The sequence below is a fragment of the Myotis lucifugus genome, unplaced genomic scaffold, assembly GCF_000147115.1.
Source record: "Myotis lucifugus unplaced genomic scaffold, Myoluc2.0 scaffold_45, whole genome shotgun sequence".
Lineage (NCBI taxonomy): Eukaryota > Metazoa > Chordata > Mammalia > Chiroptera > Vespertilionidae > Myotis > Myotis lucifugus.
Genome location: NW_005871093.1, coordinates 6528305 through 6552921, shown reverse-complemented (window position 1 = coordinate 6552921; position 24617 = coordinate 6528305). Strand labels below are relative to the sequence as shown.

At 41.4% G+C, this 24617-nt stretch overlaps 1 protein-coding gene across 1 annotated transcript; it reads left to right on the top strand.

Moving 5' to 3' along the window:
* The first annotated feature begins 217 nt into the window (after positions 1-217).
* YWHAG (tyrosine 3-monooxygenase/tryptophan 5-monooxygenase activation protein gamma) lies at positions 218-23294 on the top strand. Its single transcript, XM_006088258.3, has 2 exons — positions 218-508; positions 19913-23294. Exons 1-2 carry the CDS (start codon positions 422-424, stop codon positions 20567-20569), a joined length of 744 nt encoding a protein of 247 aa, XP_006088320.1. The 5' UTR covers positions 218-421; the 3' UTR covers positions 20570-23294.
* The last annotated feature ends 1323 nt before the right edge of the window (positions 23295-24617 follow it).

The following is a 24617-nucleotide window of genomic DNA, read 5'->3' as shown; positions in this document are numbered from 1 at the left end:
TCTGGAGAAGTTGGGGCGCTGGAACGGGGGTGCAGTGAAGAACCGCGGGTGTTGAGAGGCAGAGAGGAAGGAAGGGACACCCTAAAGGCGGCGGCGAGCTGATTTGGGGAGGGGAAGCCCGAGAAGCGGAAGAGCTGGGGCGGAGCCTGGCGGGGTGCGTGAGTGGGCGGGCCCTGTGCGTCACGCGGCGTGGGCGGGACCGCAGGGGGTTGTCCGTCCGCGGCACGCACTGCAGTCGCAGCCGCTTCACGCCCGTTCCCGCGGTTGCAACTCGAGCTGCAGCCTTCGCGCCGCCTTCATCCCCTCAGTCACCCGCTGCGTGGTCGGCCCCTCCGGCACACGGCTCCAGCCGCCGCGCAGCTGCCTTCTGAGCCCTCAGGCCTCCTCGGTTTTCTCGCCCGGCCCGACCCAGCCCGCGAAGATGGTGGATCGCGAGCAACTGGTGCAGAAAGCCCGGCTGGCCGAGCAGGCGGAGCGCTACGACGACATGGCCGCGGCCATGAAGAACGTGAGTTCCTCCTCCCCTCCCCCGCATCGCCCCAACCCCTTCGCAGACGCGTGGACGACCCGTGGATTAGTCGCCTGTGGCGACTGCAGGGCCTTCTCGCTCGCTGAGCGGTCCGGGGAAGGTCCCGATAGCGAATGGGGACCCGGATTGTGACGCGGCCTCTCCCGGAGTGTCCCCCAGGCCCGATGGCGCGGCCTTCTAGACCCTCCCGGGCTAGGGCGGGGTTTGCGGGGCTGATCTCTGAAGTGGGGTCTCTGCCCCCCGCGTCTCCAGGGCTGCTGGGGGCCTGCGCGGGGGTCTTGCGCATCCTTTGTGCCCCACTTCCCCTCCTCCCAGCCTTGGCGTGGGGGCGGGGGACCGCATGGATGCGGTTCCTCTTTCTCTCCCTGGTGTCTGGGCGGCGCCTCTCGCGTTCACTCGGCTCGGCTCCGGGTTTCTTAACATCTTCCCCTCTTCCTCCCCCTCCTCCTCCCCGTCTTCCCCGCCGCCCCTCCCGACAGATCCCGTAGAACCTCCCTAAGGAAAATGTAGGCTTCCCCGAAAACCCGGGCTCAGTGGTGCAGAATCGAAACCTTCCCCACGTTTTTCTTAACAAAAGCATCCTTCTCCATTTCCCCAAGCAAAGTCCTCGTGCTGTTAGGAAGGGGGGAACGATTGTTCTCGACATGTCATCTCCATTTTTTCCTAATGTTTTGTATTGAAAACGGTAGGTATTGTCTTTAAAATAAAGGTTGTGAATTTATCTGACTGGTTCAATTTGTGACATATGCTGTTCGTTTTTTTTTAAATACAGGCACACATCTGTTGAAATTCCTATTAAGTTGAAAAAAAATATTCTCCCTAAACCTGTTATTGCAAACAAAGCGGTGGTGGGAGGCAGTATCAAGTCATTCCAGAAGATTCTGCATTTGTCATATTGCAGAGAGCCTAGACTGGGTGGAGGCTGGGAGGAGTTATTTTAAATGGGAAAAAGTGTTTTTTTAAAATTTCTTTGTTTTGTTAGATACATTTAAGGCTTACACCGAGAACACATAAGCTAGCACACCTTCATGCTAATGAAAAGGGAATGCTGATCTCCAGTTGTCTGCAGATTCCTGCCTGTGTTGCACCATTTTGTCAGTAACACTACGTTTATCTAATGGGCTGTCAACGAATTTGATATTAGAGGAGGGGGAAGGTATTGAGCATTATTAAATGAAACATGGAAAATTAACCCAATTAACGATTTAGGTCTCCCACTATCTTAATATTTAACTTCCTACCTTACGTAACAAAGACTTTAAAAATGCATCTTTAGTGTGAAGTGGATTTAGATGGGTAGCTTGCATGTTAAAATCTTTTTAACGAAGCAGTATAGGTATTACAGATTACTGAATAACTACGAATTCACAAAAGATAAGCTGATGCCTTTATATTTAAGTCAGCTACATGAACAAAATTTTATTTCATTAAGCAAGACAATTGGTTCTGAAAGTGGGAGGACCAATGAATTAATATATTGCCACAGTTGCTATCCTAAAACATTTTAAAGCTCAAATAACAAAAGTTGCATTTTTAATAGTTATAAATATTGGAAATATATTAAGTTCATGTTATTTAGACTCTTCTAATTTTTCCGTACTTCCAGTTTCACAGAAAAGCGAGTGACCTCCCACCTATATCCAAAGCAACCCAGTGATGTCACACAATGACACAGAGGCTGCAATGCACCTAAGGGCTGGTAGGGAGTATGCAAATGGCATTTGTCCAAGGTAATGCAGAAATTAGCAGATAAGCCAGGTGGAATTGAACACTTCATCTTCCTGCAGATGAGGATTAGTGCAAAAAATAATTTTATTTACCCTTACACATGCAGGTCAGTGACCTCTAGATAGGCCTATTCATTTTCCTATTTCTAGTTTTCTCATAAGAGTGTATAAGACATTTGTATTTTTAAACATTCCTCTCACCATTAAAATGGGACAGTGATGAAATAAAGATAGAAATTTTAAACAATATATTTTATGATCATAGTGCAGGAATGGGCTGTATACTTGGGTTTATTGCCTGTTATTAACTTGGCAGGTTTAAAAACCTTAACAAAATATGACTTCCTACTCGGTCATTTTCAGTAAATGTTAGGGAATATTATGTTACAAAACACTCGGTTGGGATTGGAAAAGTTTTCTTTTGCTATATTTATGCTTCTGCTCCTTGATGGAGTTGGATGAAAAAACACTGTCAAATAAAGCAGACCTCTTTTCAAACCTGTTTACTGTGATTTTGATGAAGTAGGTTTACCTTGAACCTCATTTTCCTCATCTGTAAAATGGGTCAATACCTACTTGAAAAAGTTGTAAGGATTAAATAAAGGCAGTAGGTGCTCAAAATGGAAACTATTTCTAAAACTTCGTGGTTTTGGGTGTTTTTGTTTTTTAATAAAAATCATCTCATGGAGAATTTGGAAAGTACTGGAAGATAAAAAGAAAATACTCAGTCCTACATGTTAGAGGGATTTATTTGCATTTAATGAAATTATTCTAGTAATAGCACTGTTGGGATCTGTGCAGAGTGGTAGTTGTATGTGGATAACCAGGCTAGAAATAATATGCAGTATTTTGGACAGGAGGAAAAAGGGATATTTAGTCTTCTAAGACAAATGTGCAGTCTTTGCATTTAAGAAGACAATGAACACCTAAATGTTTCCTACTGATAAGACAATGCTGTCTTGTCCTTTGGATTTTAATGGCCTGGGAAGTTAATGTTCTAAGTAGGCTACTAGTATTTGCCTGGGGTGGGTGTAGAGAAAAAGGTTCTGGACTACTAATTTTAAGTCACTGGGTTAAGCAGTTTAACTCCTGTGTGTGGGTGGGACATTGGTGACAAGAGGCTACCTTAGTTATATTTTTAAGTCTTCCTAGTAGAATTGATAGACTTTAAAATTCTTGCTATCTGAAATACTGTTTTTCCTATTAGCTCTTCCAGGAGGCTAGATCAATAGCCATTATCTCTAATGGAGTAATGACACCTCTGTGGACGCTTCAGAGGTGGAGTTCTGCCAACCATTATTCTAAGTCATGTGGTTTCAATTGTTCTCTTCTTGGGAGTGGAAAGAATACAGTAACAGTTTGCTTTTTATGTGTTATCCTTCCCAATAACTGAAATGAATGTTAACTGCTTTTTGTAATTATTTAAAAATTATATTGAGATAATGATGTTGCTAAATGTACATCTTCATTAATCTTTTGGATTAACTGCTGACCCTGGGGAGGATTTTGTCCCTTAATACTTATTTATTTATTACACCAAACTCTAAATTATTTTTTTAAAAAAGTGGAGAAAATGACCTTGCTTTTTTTTTTAAATTCTTTATTGTTTAAAGTATTACAGATGTCTCCTTTTTCCCCCATCGACCTTGCTTTTATTGAGGTAAAAGTCACATAACAAACTAATCATTTTCTTTTCAAATTTTCTTATTCATTGCTTTTTTAGAGAGAGGGGAAACCAGGGGTGAGTAGGGGGCTCTAACTAACTGAACTGTCTTGCCAGGGCACAAATTAACCATTTTCAAGTGTACAATTCAGTAGCATTTAGTATATTCACAATGTTGTATAACCATCATCTCTAGTTGAAAAAAATGAGAAAATGTTATCTTTAAAAGTGATGATGGTCTGGCTGTCGCTGGCTGCATTTCGAAACATGACTGGTTCAGGAATGTGTCAGTAATGAAGTACAACAGCAAAGCCAGTGGTAATCAGTATCCCTTTGTCTTTGTTTTCTAACTTGTGAACCTTTTCAGCATAAATTTTAAAAAAGTTACAGAGCTTAAAAACTTACCCAAATAAATAAGAAAATTTTACCTGAAATCAGAGTAAACTATTTGGAGATCATAGAAATTTTGCTGGTGTTGTTATGTCTCATTTTCCACCCCAAGGCTGACTTTGTTATAGATGATTTCCCTGTTGTGTGCTAGCAGCCCCCTAATGAACCTATGCATTACTGAGAGTGGTGAGCTATTCAAACGTGGGATTCTTACCTGATGGGATTCCCATAAATAAGATGTTAAATGCAGTGGCTAGATGATTCTAAACCTGCCAGAAGCTTCTTCTCATCCCCATGTCACTAGCCCTAACCCTTTTATTTGGCAGGGCATTTTTCTGTATTTCTACCACATTTCAAGGGATGTGAAAGAAAAGCAAAGACTACTTTATACGTTTAATAGTCAAGGGTGGGTGGGAATTACCACTATATAAACCACTATCTTTTGTCTTGTTTTTTAAACTCTTTTTTATTTAAATGTTAAGAATTTATGAATTTGAGTAGTTAAGTAAAGTTACATGAAAAGTAATCAACAAAAATTCCCAAAAGAAAACTTTAATTTTTAAGATAAATGGTTAAATAATTGGTCTGGTCCCATGATTTTGCAGAAACAATAAAAATTGTAAATCTTAAAGAGTTTGCATGAGTTTTTCTTCCTTCCTTTTGAAAGAACTGCCCAGCAGGTGTGGCTCAGTTGGTTGAACATCATCCCATGCACCAAGAGGTTGCCAGTTCTATTCCAGTCAGGGCACATGCCCGGGTTTTGGGCTTGATCTCTGGTAGGGGGCATATATTAGGCAGCTGATCCATGTTTCTATCTCTTTCTCCCCCTCCCTCTCTCTAAAATCAATAAATATATCTTTTTTTAAAAAATAAATGAACTGCTTAAGTCTAAACTAAATTTTCATCAGCATTTCACTTGTAAGGATGTGTCCCAAAGCGGTAGATTTTTCTTTACCTTGAGTTGAATACTCTTAATGTGCCACAAAGCTTTAGTTGGGTTGTGAACAGGTAAATAGAAATGAGTGTTCTTACATAGATTTTATTTTTTATTTTTTAATAAATCTTTATTGAAAGTATTACATATGTCCCTTTTTTTCCCATTGCCCTCTCCTATCCCCTTCCCCCCAAGCCTTCACCACCCTATTATCTGTGTCTATGGGTTGTGCATATACTCATATGAATTCATTGGTTGGTCGTCCCCCCCCACCCTCCCCCATTACATAGATATTAAAAATTTTTTATTTTTCAATCACAGCTTACATTTAATATTTTATATTAGTTTTAGGTACACAGCATAGTGGTTAGACAGTCATATACTTAACAGAGTGTTCCCCCAACATTTCTAGTACCCACCTGGCACCATATATAGTTATTACAATATTGACTATATTTTCTATGCTGTATTTTACATCATGACATACATTGATTTTTAACATGACATTTAAAACATTTCCAAATAAACTCCGGTCTTATTTTCTTGGGAATTGCATCATGTTTTCTGGAGAGATCCAAAGCCAGACTTAGTGAGCAGAGCCTAGATGTAGTGTCCTTAGTAATTCTGTTACTATAACTGGGTGTCAGAGCTGGGAATCTGACAGTGACAGCAATGGGCAGCTGAATATGTAATGACAGTAGTAGCTCAAGAGGAATCCCTTATCTACCCTCCCCCACAGCTGAGTGAAGAGCAGCTGCAGTGGTATAGAGAAGTGAGAGAAGGCTAAGAGGTAAGGAGAGGAAGGCTTTTATGCCCCCATTGCCCTCTCCCACCAGGTTTGCTTCGGAAGATCATTGAAATTTCTTTAGCTTTCTGAAAGGAATTATGGCATCATATTTAAATAGCCTCCATCTAGGAAACAAAGTTGCCTATGGTGCCAGTACTTTAAAGATGCAGAGATAAGCTTAAATTTTTTTTTTAACTGAATTGTTTCACTTCAGTACCATTCATTTCAGTATAATGCTCCTTCTGTAGCAGTTTAACATGAAATAGTGAATGAGTATGTCTTTGTAGTGGAGATCCAGCATGAATAGTAGCTAGGCAAACAGTACCATACTCCCTGCAGTACACTTGTACATGAGGCCTGCCCGGTATGGGTACACTGTGCGGATGGTTGTTATTTACAAATCATACTTCAGTTTTCACATATGAACTACATCTGGTCTTTTCTAACTACATTTGTATAGTAGAAATAAAAACTCTCGGGTTTAGACACTAGAATTTTTTTCTTCTAGGCTGAAAATGACAATCCAGAAGGGCAAGGAGAGCTAACAGGATAGGAGAGGAACAATAGTAAAGAGCATTCTGAGGCAAGCAAAGCAAGTGAGCAGGGAAGGACTATTCTAGAATATCTTAAATTTTGGGATGCTGTGATTTTTCTAAGAGCCTGGTTTTTGGAAGGCTGTCATCAATGGGACTGACTACTGATGATTAAAATGTCTGGCATTTTAAGGGTGCTAGAATTTTTGGGGGGGAAAAGACAAGTATTATCACCATAATTCCTCATGGACAGTTACTGCCATCATGTCTTTTTCTACAGGTTTAGGCTTGCTTTTGTACATTGTCTTTTTCCTTTAAGATTTCAAGGATATTTTCTTCTGTCATTAGTATTTTCATTGGCTGAATAATTCTATAGGTGTGTCATAATTTAATTATTTTTTTGTTTAGCATTTAGACTGTCCAAATTTATAAATAAAACTTCCATGGCCTTCAGTCCCCAAGCTGACACTATCCACTGAGCCAAACTGGCTAGGGCTATTTTGTTCTTTAGACTCCAGATATAAGTGGAATGAAGGGTCCTGGGTTCAATTCCAGACAAGGACACCTATCTTGGTTACAGGCTCCTGGCCCTGGTTGGGGGCATGCGTGAGGCAACCAATCTATGTGTCTCTCTTATATCGGTGTTTCTGTCTTTCCCTCTCCCTTCCACTGTCTCTAAAAATCAATGGAAAAAATATCCTCAGGTGAGGATTTAAAAAAAACAAACAGTGTACTAAAAAAAAAACTTCCATGAATATCTTTGTGACTAAAGCTCCCAAACAGTTTAGATATTAGGACAGAGACCCAAAAGAATTGCTGAAAGAATAGCTAAGAATTTTTAAGGATCTTGAAACCATCACGAGTACTAGGTATGATCTCTTAAAAGTTTTGAAAAAATGTAATTGTTGGAGTAGGTATTATACACACATGGTTCAAAATTCAAGGATGCCCTACCACTCTATCAATAGAAATAAAAGGTTCAAATGGGGGAAAGCTTGACTGCTAGCTTATTTGTGGCAATTCTCCCTTTTTCTGCTTTCTGGTGATTAGAATGATTGCCTTAAACTAATATGGAGCCCTGGGTAGTGTGTCTCAGTTGGTTGGAGCATCTAGTACAGTGGTTCTCAACCTTGGCTGCACATTAGAATCACCTGGGAATCTTTTTAAACTCCTCATTGAGGATGAGGCCCAGAAATCAGGATTTAAGAAAGATTCCCAGGTGATTCTAATGTGCAGCCAAGGTTGAGAACCACTGATCTAGTACATCAGTCAGGGCACATGCCCAGGTTTCAGGTTCAATCCCTTGTGTGCCGGAGGCAACTGATCTATGTCCTGTCCTTCCCCCTCCCCACATCAATAAAAATTTTAAGTAAAAAACAATGTAGAAACTTTAAAGTACATACAAAATAAAGGTGAATTGGTATAATATGCCTTCGTATAACCAGGTTCATTATTTGTCAGCACATTGGCCAATACTGTACCTACATACTTTCCTAACTCTTGCAGCCCATTTGGGATTTACCATCTTGGAACGTGGCTTTTTATCAAACTAAAATTACTCCTATTTGCCACAAATGCTCAGATTACCAGCAAGATTTCTACATTCAAATTTGGCAACTGAAAAGTATAGTTTCTGCTTGAAGCATTTAATCCAGATGGCAGATAATTTAATTTTTCCTTGATTTTTAAGAAGAGTGCTTCCTTAAGTTGATATCCAAGTGCTTCTTACCCTCAGCTTTTACTCTCAAGAGGGGTTGGTTGAAAGGCTGGGTGGGTCACTAACTGTGTTAATCTTGGGGAAAAATACTTCATTTCTCTGCATCACGTATAATGTCCCACTGTATGGTAGTTGTGAAAAGATCATAGGACTTGGTGGTGTCAGAAAAACTCAGGTGCTCAGCTAGCTTTCCTCTCATCTCAGACCTTGGGTGTGGCCTTGAATATGTCATGGAAGTTTCATGACTCTTCTAGAATGTCCCTCTTGCTGGAATGTTTTTCCCTTCTGAAATTTTTATCCAGGGTGACTGCTGTTGGTTTTTAAAAACACAGCTAAAGTTGTTACTTTCTAATTAAAATATTCCCTAAGCTTTTCAGGAATAGTTTTGCTACCTTAAGAATACCTCTGTGACTGATAGTCTAACGTGAATAAGCTTGTGTTTCCTCCTCGGGGAGTTTGCATCAGCACAATGTGGTGCAGTGTGACACACATGCAGGATGTTCAATGAATGCTTGATGAATTACCTGCTAAGGAGTAGCTTTTAAGTATATTTTCCTTGCCATCAGACTCAGCATAGTCTCACTGGTGGCTATGGTTTATTACAGTGGAAAGATACAAAGCTAGATTGGCACAGGGAAAAAATGCTTAGGGTGAAGATCAGAGTAAATCAGGTGCAAGCTTTCAAGGGTTCTCAGAGTCACACAGGAAGGACATATGTCTGAAATGTATAACGAGGAAACTTTTTTTTTGTTAATCCTTACCTGAGGGTATTTTTTCCATTGATTTTCAGAGAGAGAGAGAGAGATGAGAGAGACACATTGATTGACTCCCACACATTCCCCAAGCAGGGCTATGGATCAAACCTTCAACCCAGGTTCATACCCTTGATTGGGAATTGGAGTTTGCCGGAGGCCGGTCCAGTCGCTGCAGGAAAGAGGCATCTGCACAGCATGTGTTTCAGTGGACCTGGCGTATGTAGCATACTGTTTTTAATATGTTTGCTCCCTTTAGCGCCATGTGTTTTAACCAAGGTCACCTCTCCGAGAAAGGTTGTTTCCCCAGGTGGGGATCTTTCCCTGAGGTTAGGGAGGGGATACAACCCCTTAATTAAGTGCCAGGCGGGTAATTAAGCTACATGGTCTTTACTCCCTGGAATGGAGATGAGAAACACCTTAACCCTTGTAATAGAAATTGACGGGATTGGAATCGGCTGGTATAAATACGGATGTAATAAGACAATAAACGTCAGATCCTCATCAGTTCCTGACCAGAACTCCGACCAGAACTTTGGCTGGAGATCCTGGCTATAGGTCCTGACTAGGCTGCTGACCAACTGAAGGCTGTCTTCGTGTCATTCCTTCTTCGCCGACTCCGTCCACACCTTTGGGGACCCCTGGACCTGCTGGGATTGGACCCCAGCAGAACCCACGACCCTTTGGTGCCCAGGGATAGAGCCTGCAACCTGGCTATGTGCCCTGACTGGGAATCAAACCATGACCTCCTGGTTCATTGGTCGCCGCTCAACCCCTGAGCCACAGAGGCTGGGCCCAAGGAAACTCTTGAGACTCAGTGCCCAACAGTTGTATTGGGGCTGGTCACATAGGCGCTCTCGGCCCATCACATAGCAAAATTTGAGACTTCGAGAAGGAAAACAGGTGTTTAAAGTAAATCACATTATTTGCACAGTTTAGGGACAGTGAGCCATTCTTATCGGGAATGGTGGGAACTCTTCTAAAATCCAAGTTCTCAGATGCCAGCCAAAGGTCAGTTTTGCAAGTAGACCTTTCTAAAGATAGCAGTCTTGAGCCTATCTTGTTTACTCTTTTCTGCACAGAAAAGTTTAAGGTATTTTACTCTGATATGAGGAAACAGGTCATCTCCAGACTACATGATTAATTGTATTCAAGCAGAACAGAGTCACATTTATTTACAATGGTTATTTCACTGCCCACACAGTATATAGACACCATGTTCATTACATACACACTGTCATGTCATCTTATTTCTTCTGTTTTTAGTGTAGGGTGTTCATATGTAGTAGTCACTGCATTTACCTTTTTCATGGCTTCTTGGCCCTTTCAGGTGATAGTATTCCAAACCTAGGAGGACAAAAAAATGCATGAAGGGGCCAAATATTATACCTAGTGTCTAGCTTTTTTGTTTTGTTTTTAAACTCACTAAAAAGAGCAGTTTTAGGTTCACAGTGAAATTGAGTGGAAAGTGGAGTTCTCATATACCCTCACAGCCTTTTCCCCCCTTTCAGCATCCAAGTGGTACATTTACAATTAGTGTACCTACATGACATGTCATTGTCACCTCAAAGTCCATAGTTTACATTAGGATTCACTTGGTAGTGTCCATTCAAGTTTATAATGACATGTATCATACAGAATAGTTTCACTGCCCTACAAGTCTTTTTTTTCTCCTATCTTATTTTTTTAATGTTAACTTCAGTTCTTTGTGGAGATTTTCAGCTTTCTTAAATGTGTTTTATGTTTACCACCATAACTGCTATTTTGTAGCATCTACACTAGATTCTGCAAGATATAGAAATACATTTTAAATGTAGTAAGTTAATTTAAGAAGATTAAACATTTGAAGTTGTATTCGTTATGGTTTAAGGTGTTCTTGATGTGATGGGTAAGTTGAATTTGTGAATGACTTAGTGCTTTAAGACTTAGGGTCAGAAAGCCATCTAAATACCTTTCCATAATCTCAGGGGTTGTTAATCTTAGAAAAGAGTTCTCTCCTCAATTCTTAGGGAAGAACAGTTGACACTAATTAACTAATATTTAATTCCTTAGTTTCTGGGATTTGGGGAGTTATATTTCTTAAACTGTTGGTGAGAATAACAGATTTCTCTAGCCTTTTTATTCATAGCTCTTTTTAAAAAACTATATTTTTTTATTGATTTCAGAGAGGAAGGGAGAGGAGAGAGAAACATCAATGATGAGAGAGGATCATTGATAGGCTGCCCCTGGCATGCCCCACATTGGAGACTGAGCCTGCAATCCCAGCATGTGCCCTGATGGAGAATCGAACTGGGATCTCCTGGTTCATAGGTCAACGCTCAACTACTGAGTTACGCGGGCCGGGCTACTCATAGCTCTTTATCTTCAACTCACTAAAAGAACTTTGAACTTTAGCTACTGTTGTAAGAGTTGAGAAGAGAGGAGCCTCAATTTTGTTTTTAAGCAGAACATACAATGCTGCAACATACAAGCTTTCCACATTTTCCAATACCCATGACAGTAAATTTGGGGACCATATTTGTAAATGCTGCATTCTTATAAACAATTCAGTAACTGTTTTGAAAAACATTACTTCCCTTCCCAAATGATGCATATCTCACGAGTTCCCACATTGAATAGTTTTTGGACACAGGGAATTTTTTTGTCCTTTTAAAAAATTAACTAGTATCTTTTGATCATTAAAAGTAGTATAGTTGTGATCTTTATTTTAATGTAAAAGTCATTCTCATACAAGTCATTTTGAACTTAAGGATTTTTCAAAATTCTGACTTAAGGTTTTTAGAGAAACCTTGCTTTCCTTTGAACAGACTTTTTAGAGTTAAAGGCTGTTGCCTCTGATTTAGTTTCTCAGTGGCAGAGAACATCTGAGTATGTTCCAAATGTGGTTGAGTTACTGTATCTAAAGGTGATATTGTTATTTCATAATCTCCATGTTCCAGTTTGTCTGAGGCAACTAGACAAACTTTACATGTGCACAAATTGCTACCTTTGGATTCTGCAACCAAACTTTATTTTCAGTATGAGAGCTAATGGTATATAGCATACTGGTTAGGTAATTTGAGCTTTAAATAGTTGCTAGCTCTTGAAATAAGGGTAGCATGATTTAGGGGAAAGGCCAGGGACTCTGTCTCAATGGCCTTAGGACCTCTGGTCCTCCTTGCATGGAAGACATTTATCAGGTTGCACTAGAGACAGTTAGTCTTCTGTATCTGCACACTCAGTGAATATAGGCTAGAGTCCTGTGGTATGTTGGCCCAAGGCCTACAGAAAGCCAGTCTGGGGAATTTTTCTAGATATGTGATACTAAAGTTTATGGAAAGAAAGTCGTGTAAGGTAGATAAGGAAGTTTCAGCTTAGAATAGAGCACAGGATAAAATGGAGAAGAGATACTTGATATAGGAAGATAAGTTTGGAGATTAAGAAATTTAGACGCTTCCTAGGTGAGAATTAAAATGAAGGAAAATTGCCCTAACCGGTTTGGCTCAGTGGATGGAGTGTCGGCCTGCAGACTGAAAGGTCCCAGGTTCGATTCCAGTCAAGGGCATGTACCTTGGTTGCAGGCACATCCCCAATGGGAGGTGTGTAGGAAGCAGCTGATCGATGTTTCTCTCTCATCGATGTTTCTAACTCTCTATCCCTCTCCCTTCCTCTCTGTAAAAAAAAAAAAAATAATACAATATATTTTTTAAAAAGATTTAAAATGAAGGAAAATTATTCAAGTTATTCTCTAAAGTAATTGCTCACATCTCTATAGCACTTGACTGTGTCAAGAGCAGTTTATATCTTTCATCTGATACACCCTTACAATAACCTTATGAAACAGGCAGAGGCCTCTGTTTTACAGATAATCAGACCGAGGCCAGTAAGATGACATATCTTGCTCCCAAGGTCACTTAGTAAATGGTGAGACTGGGAAAACTCCAGTCTTCTGGGATATTGGAACATACATATCAGAAATCAACAGGAATAGCAATGGCCTGAGGCTAAGAATAGTGTCTCCAAAGCCTAGAATATATAAAGAATTGGATGTGAGCCCTGACCAGTTTGGCTCAGTGGATGGAGCGTCGGCCTGCGGACTCGAGGGTCCCAGGTTTGATTCCAGTCAAGGGCATGTACCTTGGTTGCGGGCACATACCCAGTGGGGGGTGTGCAGTAGGCGGCTGATCGATGTTTCTAACTCTATCCCTCTCCCTTCCTCTCTGTAAAAAATCAATAAAATACATTTTTTTAAAAAAAGAATTGGATGTGAGATGACAAGCCTCCTTATTCAGGAGAAGGGGTGTTTCCATACGGGGATGTGGTAGGGGGTCATGGAGCAGAAAGCACCTCTGTCCTGGTTTCCTTCTGCTTTGAAGTCCAGTATACCAAACCCAATCTCCCACTCTGTGGTCTGTAGCACTTAGGTCATGTCTGGTAGAGGTACTGGTGTTCTCTAGCATTATAATGGAGAATTAGTAATGCATAGTAAGAGGTTAACATAAAAACTGATCAGTTTAGTAAATATTTGTATATTACTTGCTGGATATTGTGAAAATTAGCAAAGCATGATTCATTTAAAGGATGAGTTACAATAAACTAATAAAAATGATTTGGTTTACATTTTGATTTAATTATTTTTGAGAGATACTATTTAAAATTTTTTAAAATATGTTTTTATTGATTTCAGGGAGAGGAAGGGAGAGGAAGAGAAGGATAGACACAACATCAGTGATGAGAGAGAATCATTGATTGGCTGCCTCCTGCATGCCCCCTACTGGAGATCATCAAGCCTGCAACTTGGGCATGTGCCCTGACAGGGAATCGAACCGTGACTTCCTAGTTCATAGGTTAGCATTCAACCACTGAGCCACACCAGCTGGGCCTGAGAGATGCTATTTAAATTACACAACAAGTTTCAATAAGCTTAGCCCTCCCCCACCCCAACCCCTTTATAAAAGTGTAAATGATTCATTCATAGAAAACAAGTCTCTTGGCATCCCAGCAGAACCCCCTCCCCTCCATAGTTTAACAGATCTTTTTGGATTATATCCACCCTACCCTTCACATCTGTAGGTAATATGTTGTTGTATAAATGCTATGGTTGAGCTACACAGGAAACAGTGAGGCCTCTAGAGAGTAGCCAGTTTTAACTGGGGGTGGAAGGAGAGATGGGGAAGATTTCATAGGGGACATTAGTATAAACTTGGTTCTTAATAATTGTGTAAGTATTTTCCAGACAGGAACACTGGAAAATAGTCTAGGCAGGGGCAGAAGTATGAAGTGTTTTGCAATTAATGTTACAGCTGGAGCACTAATGAGAGGGTCAGGCAAGGGAACCGCCTAATCTGCTGTAAAACTTAGGAAATAGTGAATGATCTGAGTTTCTTGATGTTGTGATTGACTTAGTATACACCAGTTTAGATATGATAGTTAACTAGACAAATAAAAATGTAACCTCATGCCCTAGCCGGTTTGGCTCAGTGGATAGAGTGTCAGTCTGTGGACTGAAAGGTCCTGGGTTTGATTCCGGTCAAGGGCACATACCCAGATTGTGAGCTCAATCCCCAGTGTGGGGCATGCAGGGGGCAGCCAATCAATGATTCTCTCTTATCATTGATGTTTCCATCTCTCTCCTCTCCCTTCCTTTCTGAAATCAATAAAAATATATTTTTTAAAAAATGTAACCTTAGAATAGGAATAAAAAGTAAGACTTCTGCCCCTGTAAAATTTTCTGTTTCATATGGTTGTCAGACACTTGATACTCTATATGGATGGCTCTGATGTAACAGAAATCAAATTATATAAATTAAATGTAGTATTAGTAATTTGATTTAATTTCTTTATTATATTAGTTTCAAGTGTACAACATAATGGTTAGACATTTATGTAACATGAAATTATCCAAAGTTAATAAATCTAGTACCCACCTGACACCATACATAGTTATTATAATATTATTGACTATATTACCTATGCTGTACTTTACATCCTCATGAATATTTTGTAACTGCCAATTGGTGCATCTTAATCCCATCATCTTTTTCAGCCAGCCCTTTAATCCCCCTTCCATCTGACAACTATGTACTGTAGTTATTTCCACTTTATTATTTATAATTTTGTTCTCTTTTTCTTAAGTCTTAAACATTTCTTGTAAGACTGTTTTGGTGATGATGAACTCCTTCAGCTTTTTCTTGTCTGAGAAGCTCTTTATCTCTCCTTTGATTCTAAATGATAGCCTTGCTCGGTAGAGTAATCTTGGTTGTAGGTCGTTGGTCGCCATTACTTGGAATATTTCTGGCCAATCCTGTCTGGTCTACAAAGTTTCTGTTGAGAAATCAGCTGACAGTCTTATGGGAGCTCCTTTGCACATAACTATCTGCTTTTCTTCTGGTACTTGTAAGACTTTCTTGTTGTCTTTGACCTTTGGTATTTTAATTATGATGTGTCTTGGTGTGGGCTTCTTTGGGTTCATTTTGTTTAGGACTCTCTGTACTTTCTGGTCTTATTTGTCTATTTCCTTTACCAGGTTAGGGAAGATTTATTATTATTTCTGTCATTATTTCTGCAAATAGGTTTATAATCCCTTGCTTTCTCTTCTCCTTCTGGTACCCGATTAATGTGGATTTTGTTACTTTTTCTTTTAATATAATTTTATTGATTTCAGAGAGGAAGGGGAAGGAGAGAGAGATAGAAACATCAGTGATGAGAGAGAATCATTGACCGGCTGCCTCTTGCATTCCCCGCACTGGGGATTGAGCCCACAACCTGGGTATGTGCCATTGACTGGAATCGAGCCCAGGACCCCTCAGTCCACAGGCCGATGCTCTATCCACTGAGCCAAATCAGCTAGAGCAGATTTTGTTACTCTTGATATTGTTCCATAGGCCCCTTAAACTAGCCTTATTTTTTTTTTTTTTTAAATTTCTGACTGGTTTTTAAAAATGGTTTCTATCTCTTGTGTAAGTTTTCATGGAGTTTATCTATTCTCCTAAGTTCCTTGAGCATCCTTATAACCAATGTTTTGAACTCTATCTGGTAGATTGCTTGCCTCCATTTCGTTTAGTTATTTTTCTGGTGTTTTGTTTTGTTCTTTCAAAGTATTAGGTAGATCTGCTACATCTCCTAGTCTTGGTGGGGTGGCCTTATGTAGTAAGTGTCCTCTGTGAGACCCAGTCTCCCTGTTAACCTGAGCTGGGTGCTCCAGGGGTGTCCCTTATGTAGGTTGTGTGTATCCTCCTATTGTAGTTGAGCCTTGATTGCAATTGGCAGGTTGGTGGGATTGACCCTCAGGCTAACCAGCTGTGAGGACTGGCCATGACTACAGCAAACAAGCTGTTTTATAAAAACTGACCCTACAGAGTGGATTTCACCTTGGCAGGGCTCTGGTGCCTGCTAAGTTCATCCTTCGGGTGTGTCATTTATGGAGCTAATTGGGTGGTTCTCTGGTATGGTCTGAAGCCAGCCAGGCATGTTGGTTCTGGGAGTGGCTCTGGTATAGGCCAAATTCAGCTACTGCCTATGCCTGGCCTAGAGCCACCTGGTAGGCGCTACAGAATAATCTGTGGTTGGTAGCTTGGAGGTACCTGGAAGAGAGGCTATGCTATGAACCAAGGCCAGCTGCCACTAGAGCCAGGTGCCACTCAGCAGGAGATACAGGGCATGCTGAGGCCAACTACTGTTTGTTTGAGGTTTATAGACCTTTGAGAGGTGTTTTTTTTAAAATCCTCACCCAAGGACAGAGGAAGGGCGGGGGGAGGGGAGTGGAGAGAGAGAGAAACATCGATGTGAGAAACATTGTTTGGTTGCCTTCCGCACGTGTCCCAACCAGGGATTGAACCTGCAACCCAGGCATGTGCCCGGACTGGGCATCGAACTGGCATGCTTTGGTGCACAGAATGATGTTCAACCAACTGAGCCACTCCAGCTGGGTGACCTTTGAGGGATTTTAGGACAGTCCAAAGCTTGAGCCAGGTCCAGTAGGAACAGTCTGTGAAAGAGGCTCAGGCTAGTGTATGAGGTCTCAAATAATCATCAGGTTGAGGCCAGCAAGTGATATTAGTTAGTTGGATGGAGACAGATTAGGTGCCCACCTGGGAGGGCTCAGCAAAAGAACAGTGGCACCTGCCAGCATTTTGTCCAGGCCAGAGCTGCTCCTCCATCCCAGACAATTCAGTTGTTTTCCATATGTCCTGGCGCTTTTGAGCTGCTGCCCCAGTACTGGAGCTCAGAGCAAGAAAGTGTGTTAGCGAGTAAGTCCATGCCAGACCTTTTAAGAGGAACATCTGGGACTCCAGTAGCCCTTCATCTCACCTCAACTAAATCCCCACTGATTTTTACAGCCATAGATTATGGGGCTGGGACCCCTTGCTTTTCAGGGAGACCTCTGCAGTCAAGATATCCCTCTGGCCCTAAATGGTTTGACTCAGTGGATAGAGCGTCAGCCTGTGGACTGAAGGGTCCCAGGTTCGATTCTGGTCAAGGGCATGTACCTTGGTTGCGGGCACATCCCCAGTAGGTGGTGTGCAGGAGGCAGCTGATTGATGTTTCTCTCTCATCAATGTTTCTAACTCTCTATCCCTCTCCCTTCCTCTCTGTAAAAAATCAATAAAATATATATTTTTTAAAAAGATATCCCTCTGGATATTTTTTTAATTTTATTTACTTATTTATATATATTTTTAGAGAGTGGAAGAAACAGATAGAGAAACATCGATGTGAGAGAGGCACATCTATTGGTTGCCTCCCGCGTGTGCCCTGAAGAGATTGAGCCTGCAACCGAAGTATGTGCCTTTGACCAGAATTAAACCCAGGATCATTTAGTCCATGGGCCGACTCTCTATGCACTGAGCCTAACCGTCTAGGGCTCCCTCTGGATTCTTAATATAGGTTGTAATTTTGCCACAGTATAGGTTGTAATTTTGATGTGGTCATGGGAGGAGGTGAGCACCGCATTCATTTACTCTGCCATCCTGACCAGAGTTCTCAGTGTGCTATTGCTTTAGTTTTCTCAAGGCACTTAGTCTTTGGGATGGTGAAGACCTTTTAGAAAGGCACATATTGAAAGAAGCATTAATTCCTATTGGCCACCTCAGTTCAAAAGTACTTTGTTCACCTCTCCACTCTTTTGTATTGCTAATTGTATTCAGTCAAACACTATAACAAATATGTGTTCCCCAAGTTTCTAAAATCTCAGTCCCATATCCCCAATTTTGACTAACTTTCTGAGGTTTATAATTCATGATCTTAACACAAGAGCAGAAAAGTCTCCTTCTTTCTTAAAAGTCTGCTTGAAGTTGACTATATTCTCAACCAATACTCAAAATATTCCCACCCAGAAGTTTAGCAGACAGGGCAATATTAGAAAGAAGCTGTTATTCTGTTCTTAAGAGAACAGAATCCTAATTTATAAAAACCCAGGGTCCGTAACATCCAAAATGACTAAAGGCTTGACCGACTGGAAGTTACTACAGGCGCCCTGACCAAGCACTGACTGCCGAGGGGGCTGCGGATCAGGCCCGAAGAGAGGCCTGGAGAGAAAAGCAGAGTCTGATCCGTAGCCTCCCTGGCAGCTGTAGATTAGCACTTGCCTCTCTCTTTCACTCAGGGCCTGGCTAGCAGCCACACCTCTCTTTCTCTTGGGGCTGCTGATCAGCCCCGCCTCTCTGATCAGGCCCGTTCATAGGCCGGAGATGCTGACTGGCATAGAAACCGACCAATCAGAACCAAATCTGGGTGAAGTGTGAGGAGCCAATAGCTGCATAGGAGGCGGAGCTTTTGACACTGACTGGCATAGAAACTGACCAATCAGAACCTAATCTGGGTGCACTGCGAAGGCAGAACCTAAGGTGGGGGCTGAGGAGGGGTTTTAAGGGCAACAGCTGTTTGGTGTAAGGTGTAAGAAAGCGGTTCAATTTTTTAATGACCAGTTTGGCAGTATAGTGCATATAGCTGGCTATCAGTCCAGATATAGGGATTATGTATTTTTGTCTGCTAAGAGCATCTCCTCCTGACGAAAAGGCGCCCCCCCCCCCCCCATTTAAGCAGTCCTATCCTATATAATCTGTACTGAAAGGGTAATATGCTAATTAGACCAGGTCGACCAGCCATCTTCCTGACAAAGCCATGGTGGTGGGTCCAAGGCAGAGGCTGTTAGGGGTGATTAGGCCAGCAGGGGAGAGCAGTTGGGGGCGAGATCAGGCCGCAGGGGAGGTCAGTTAGGGGTGATCAGGCAGGCAGAGGCAGTTGGGGGCGAGATTAGGCCGGCAGGGGAGGGCAGTTAGGGGCAATCAGGCAGGCAGGCGAGCGGTTAGGAGCCAGTGGTCCCAGATTGCAAGAGGGCTGTCCGACCACCGGTGGTCAGACATCCCCCAAGGGGTCCCCGATTGGAGAGGGTGCAGGCTGGGCTGAGGGAACACACACACACACACACACACACACACACACACCGCCGCCGCCGCCGCCGCCGTGCACGAATTACGTGCACCAGGACACTAGTGGTATATAAGAGGTATATAAGCCACCTATACTAGAATTCCCTATGATTGGTGTGTATGTAGTGTTACATGAAAGAACTGTTGACCTTTTGCAATTTAGATAAAAATTTGATTTGTCATCTAATAGCTAGACTTGACAGTTCTTCATGGAACAGCTATGTGATAAGTATGTGTCCTTTTATAGGTGTGAAGCAGAGATTCAGGCACCATTGACCCAGTTGCAATTTTTTTTTTTTACTATTGCTCTTTCCACCTCCATCTCCCTTCCATATACCCATACAGCCTGATAACTTCTCTATTAATCATTTTAATCATCTAATGGATGTTTATGTTTTAGTTGTATATGGTTAAGATTAACCCAACTGACATCTGTACCATAAGAACTCTTTATTCTTTTCCTCTTAATAGGTGACAGAGCTGAATGAACCACTATCCAATGAAGAAAGAAACCTTCTTTCTGTGGCCTACAAGAATGTAGTTGGGGCACGCCGTTCTTCCTGGAGGGTCATTAGTAGCATTGAGCAGAAGACTTCTGCAGATGGTAATGAGAAGAAGATAGAGATGGTCCGTGCTTATCGTGAAAAAATAGAGAAGGAGTTGGAAGCGGTATGTCAGGATGTGCTGAGCCTGCTAGATAACTACCTGATCAAGAATTGCAGTGAGACCCAATATGAGAGCAAAGTGTTTTACCTGAAGATGAAAGGGGACTATTACCGCTACTTGGCTGAAGTAGCCACTGGAGAGAAAAGGGCGACTGTTGTGGAATCATCTGAGAAGGCCTATAGCGAAGCCCATGAGATCAGCAAGGAGCACATGCAGCCTACTCACCCCATTAGATTAGGCCTGGCTCTTAACTACTCGGTTTTCTACTATGAGATCCAGAATGCCCCAGAGCAAGCATGCCACTTGGCCAAGACCGCCTTCGACGATGCCATTGCTGAGCTCGACACTCTCAATGAGGACTCCTACAAGGACTCCACTCTCATCATGCAGCTCCTTCGTGACAACCTAACGCTCTGGACAAGCGATCAGCAAGACGACGATGGTGGAGAAGGCAACAATTAAGGCCCCTCAGGTGGACTGGCAGCGCACGCTGATGCTACTACTGCAGTCTTTATTTTTTTCCCATGAGTTTGGGGGTCGGGTGGGGGAGGGAAAGGGAGGGATGACCTTCCTAGGGAGAAACCCACGACCTGTCCTGTCTTTGATCGCCTCTTTGACATTTTTGCCAAAATACCACTAGTGGAAAGTCAGGCTAGCTGTGCTGGTATTGGAATAGCAGCCTCACACCGGCATATGGACTGTTCTGTAGATTAATGCAAGTGGAGCTGTCTATCTTTAATTTAACTTATTGCTAGATAATAGGATTTTAAAGTGAAAAGAAAACTTCAGTGGAATGGCCCTCATTCAGTAAGTTCTGTGGTTCCAGTAAGGATTTTTATGTACATATGCTCTTGTCTTAAGTTTTGGGTACTTTCTATCTCATCTGTATTAGCTGTGCATTTTTTTCAGGGTGTACTCTACCAGACATGGAATAGTTTAAATCCCAAACTGACAGACTTGGAACATAAGGTATATTTATCCTTATGGTTTTTAGGCCTTGCTAGTTTTCTGAAGTCTCTGATTAGATGACAGTATTAACACTAAATTGCAGTTTACAGTATTTCTACATTACAGCCATATGTAACATCAAGCCATTGACTGTGTATTTTTCTTTGCTAGTTATTTTGGCTTTACATCCTTATTCAGCCATATCCAGGTTGGTGATCTCCTAGGCCAAAGGCTTGCCTGAGAAGCATCAAAGCTACTTTAGGTATTGGTTAATAGGTGCTTGGCAGGTGGCTGTGGGATTTTTATCTTTCTTTCTTCTTAAGTCCACCACAAAAGTTAATCACTTTAATAGAAACATTAAACACCACAAAAAATAGAGAAAATTCAGGTCTGTATGTCATTTATTGCATTGATATTTTCAGAGAAACCCTGATTTGTAAGCTGCCGCAGCTCCTTCCTCAGGGATTACGCTGCCATTTTGCTCTTCACTTGCGTCTTCCCCACTGTACCTTATGCTGATGCCACTCAGTTGGGTTGAAAAGGTGTGGGTTGTAGAAGCTGGGTGGCCATTTTGAGAAAGTTTGTGGTGCAGTGTGTGAAAATTCAGGTGCTAGAAGCTTACTGGTAGGAAAATCCAAAAGGAAGAGCTCTGTTCATAAACACTCCATCCGGTTCTGGGAGCCTTGTAAGTGTGTCAGTTTTTCCTCCCTGAAAACACTTTTCCCCCCAATCAGTTGTTACAGGAAAACAAACTAAAATCATTATCAGATAATAAATACTAAACTCCTATTTGACCAAAACTTTCTCTATATATTTTTTCTCTTTAACAAAAACATGGACATCAGATTCATTTCTTGTGTAATCAGTGCATGTTTTAGAATTGAAGGAAACCACATTGCTATCCTCACAAATTTGTTTTCATTTAGCCTTAGGTCCTCCATTCTCACTTTGGATAAACCTGTCTGAAAACATGATCTGTTGCATGTGTGTTCAGCCTTTTTTATAAAATCAGTAACTGAATTCCCAAGATAGGTCATGACACCAGACTTGTTTCTTTGTTTTATTTAGGCAAGGAGAGGTATCAGTAATGATTGAGGAAAACTGACACTTGCTTTTGCTAATACCAAAATTGAGCTTACAATTACAAAATGAATACCTTTAACAGAATCCAGGTGACAGTGAAGATTGAATGGTGATGATACTCTGTAACATTGCACAGTTTATCCAGCATGACTTTCCTTAGAAGGTTCCCTTCCTATGCTAGAGTGAAAGTCCTAATTAACTGAATCCTACCAGAAGCTCTGTAAAAGCTCTTTTGCCCTTGCAGGGCTCTAAAGTCAATGCCATGGAAGGGAAAAAGATTTGAGGGGGGAGGGTAGGTGGGGCTCTCCTTAATTTATCTTCATGTCCAGTGAGCAGTGTTGTGTCCTTGTAGCATTTGGAAATGATTTACTGGAATTACAAAACCTATATATTTTTTTAAATTTTCAGCTTTGGCTCTGGCTGCTTTTTAGAATAATGCAAGATAAAATCATACCTGAGGGCTAAAAATGAAGAGGAAATGGGAGACTTGATATTTAAGCAGCTTGAATGGTTTCTTTTCTTTTCTTTATTTTTAAAGAAATGCACTTGCCTATGATATTGTCTCTCCAGTGAAATGATTATTCCTCCATTACTCTATTGATACAATATTGTGCATGCTAGTGTTGTATTTCTATAAAGTAGCTTGAAATTTATTAACTTATACTGTAGGTGTTATATATTCCTATGACAAAAAATTAAGTCTTCAAATTTTTTAAAGTTTTTTTAATTTAAGTTTTCCTTTTGGGGGTAAAGTTTGCTCTACCAAATAGTGATTGTAACAAATTGATCTGTTTTGGATGTTGCTATAGTGACATGCAGTTATATATTTTGTTTTTGGGGGGGGCGGGGCAAAAGAAACACCAGTGTTAGCTTAATCTTAATGTCTGGTGTTTGTCATGGTGAAATTATAACTATTACAGTGTAGGAGAACAATGAATATGTTCTCTGAATGAGCCTTTGTGCTTTTTGTCATGTTATGCAGTGAACTATTTTTAAGGTCTAATCAGTGATTATTTTTCCAACTCCGTGTTTCTCTAAGGAATTATTTCACACACGGACCATTCTTAGCAGTTTTCCTCAGTGATGGAATATCATGAATGTGAGTCATTATGTAGCTGTCGTACATTGAGCAAATAAACTTACAGATCTGACATCAGTGCTACATAGTTTTAAATTATTTAATGAGTTTAAATTTTCCTTTGCTTTTCAAGGTTTGATTGGAGTTGGTATCCTCTCTCTCCCCACTCAAAGAATGAGGTTGGATTCCGGGGAAAAGCGCTTACTGGGAATCAGACCTGGGTTTACTGACCTTGAAAAACCATTGCACCTTTTGGACCTTCATTGTTTCTCCTACAAAAAGAGTGCTTTCAACTAGATCTTTGAAGATGGCATACAATTTGTGAGAAGTACAAAGACCTTAGTTCGAATCACGGCTCCTCTTGATGTTAGGGCAAATGACTAAACTTCTAAGCCTTGGGTGGTGGGGGTTAGGGGTGGGTGTAAGTCTAAAACTGGGTAATGTGCCTGGTTCAGTATCTTTCAGTTAGGTGCCCAGTATTGTTGGAGATCTCATTGTGTTTGATGAGGTGGTTCTTGGTACTTAACAAATGTTTATAAATATACTAGAGCCGCAGCCGCTGCACTTACCTTGCGCTTGCCCACTGTGAGCCCGGAGCTGTACTCCCCCTGTGGAAGCACACTGACCACCAGGGGGCAGCTCCTGCGCTGAGCGTCTGCCCTCTGGTGGTCAGTGCACATCATAGTGACCGGCCAATTTGCATATTAGCCTTTTATTATATAGGAGGATTGTTTTGGACTTTTTAGTCTTTCTGAAGTGGTCAGCAGCCATAGTTAAGCTTGCTGTTGCTGATGGCAGCTGTCAGAATGTGCCCACCACCTGAACTGCATCCCTGGTGTATGGGGTGTTCTGCCTTGCTTTTGCTAATACCAAAATTGAGCTTACAATTACAAAATGAATACCTTTAACAGAATCCAGATGACAGTAAAGATTGAATGGTGATGATACTCTGTAACATTGCACAGTTTATCCAGCATGATCTACAAAGAGGGCTGTGTCTACAGGAAGGAATGCCAGGGCCAAAGGCTTTCCTCCTCTATCAACTTGGGCACGCTCCAGCAAAAGAAGGAGAGACGGGGTAAGGGGCACTGGTTCACACAGTGGAAAAAGATAGCTTTTTAATTTTTTGAGAAATTGTAATTCCTATTTTAGGAATAACACTGTGTGACTAGGTTTTTGCCTATGTAGTCAGTGAATTCACCTATGAATTCATCACTCAGAATCATCCTGAGAGTGCCACTGCAAGTATAGCTGTGGAAATAGAAATGACCAATGTGCCTAAGGTCCCTCAACTTGCTGGTAAGCCCACATTGGAGCCCCACCCAATCTTTGGCCCTCCTGAGCTATGCCAGGCTATTTCTGCTCAGCTAGGAGACTCAAACTGAGCAGCTGCCAACATTC

Excerpts from the sequence above, each read along its gene's own strand:
- YWHAG (XM_006088258.3), top strand. The coding sequence starts at position 422 with ATGGTGGATCGCGAGCAACTGGTGCAGAAAGCCCGGCTGGCCGAGCAG. Across the intron at positions 509-19,912 it reads TGGCCGCGGCCATGAAGAAC|GTGACAGAGCTGAATGAACC; the intron begins GTGAGTTCCTCC and ends TCCTCTTAATAG.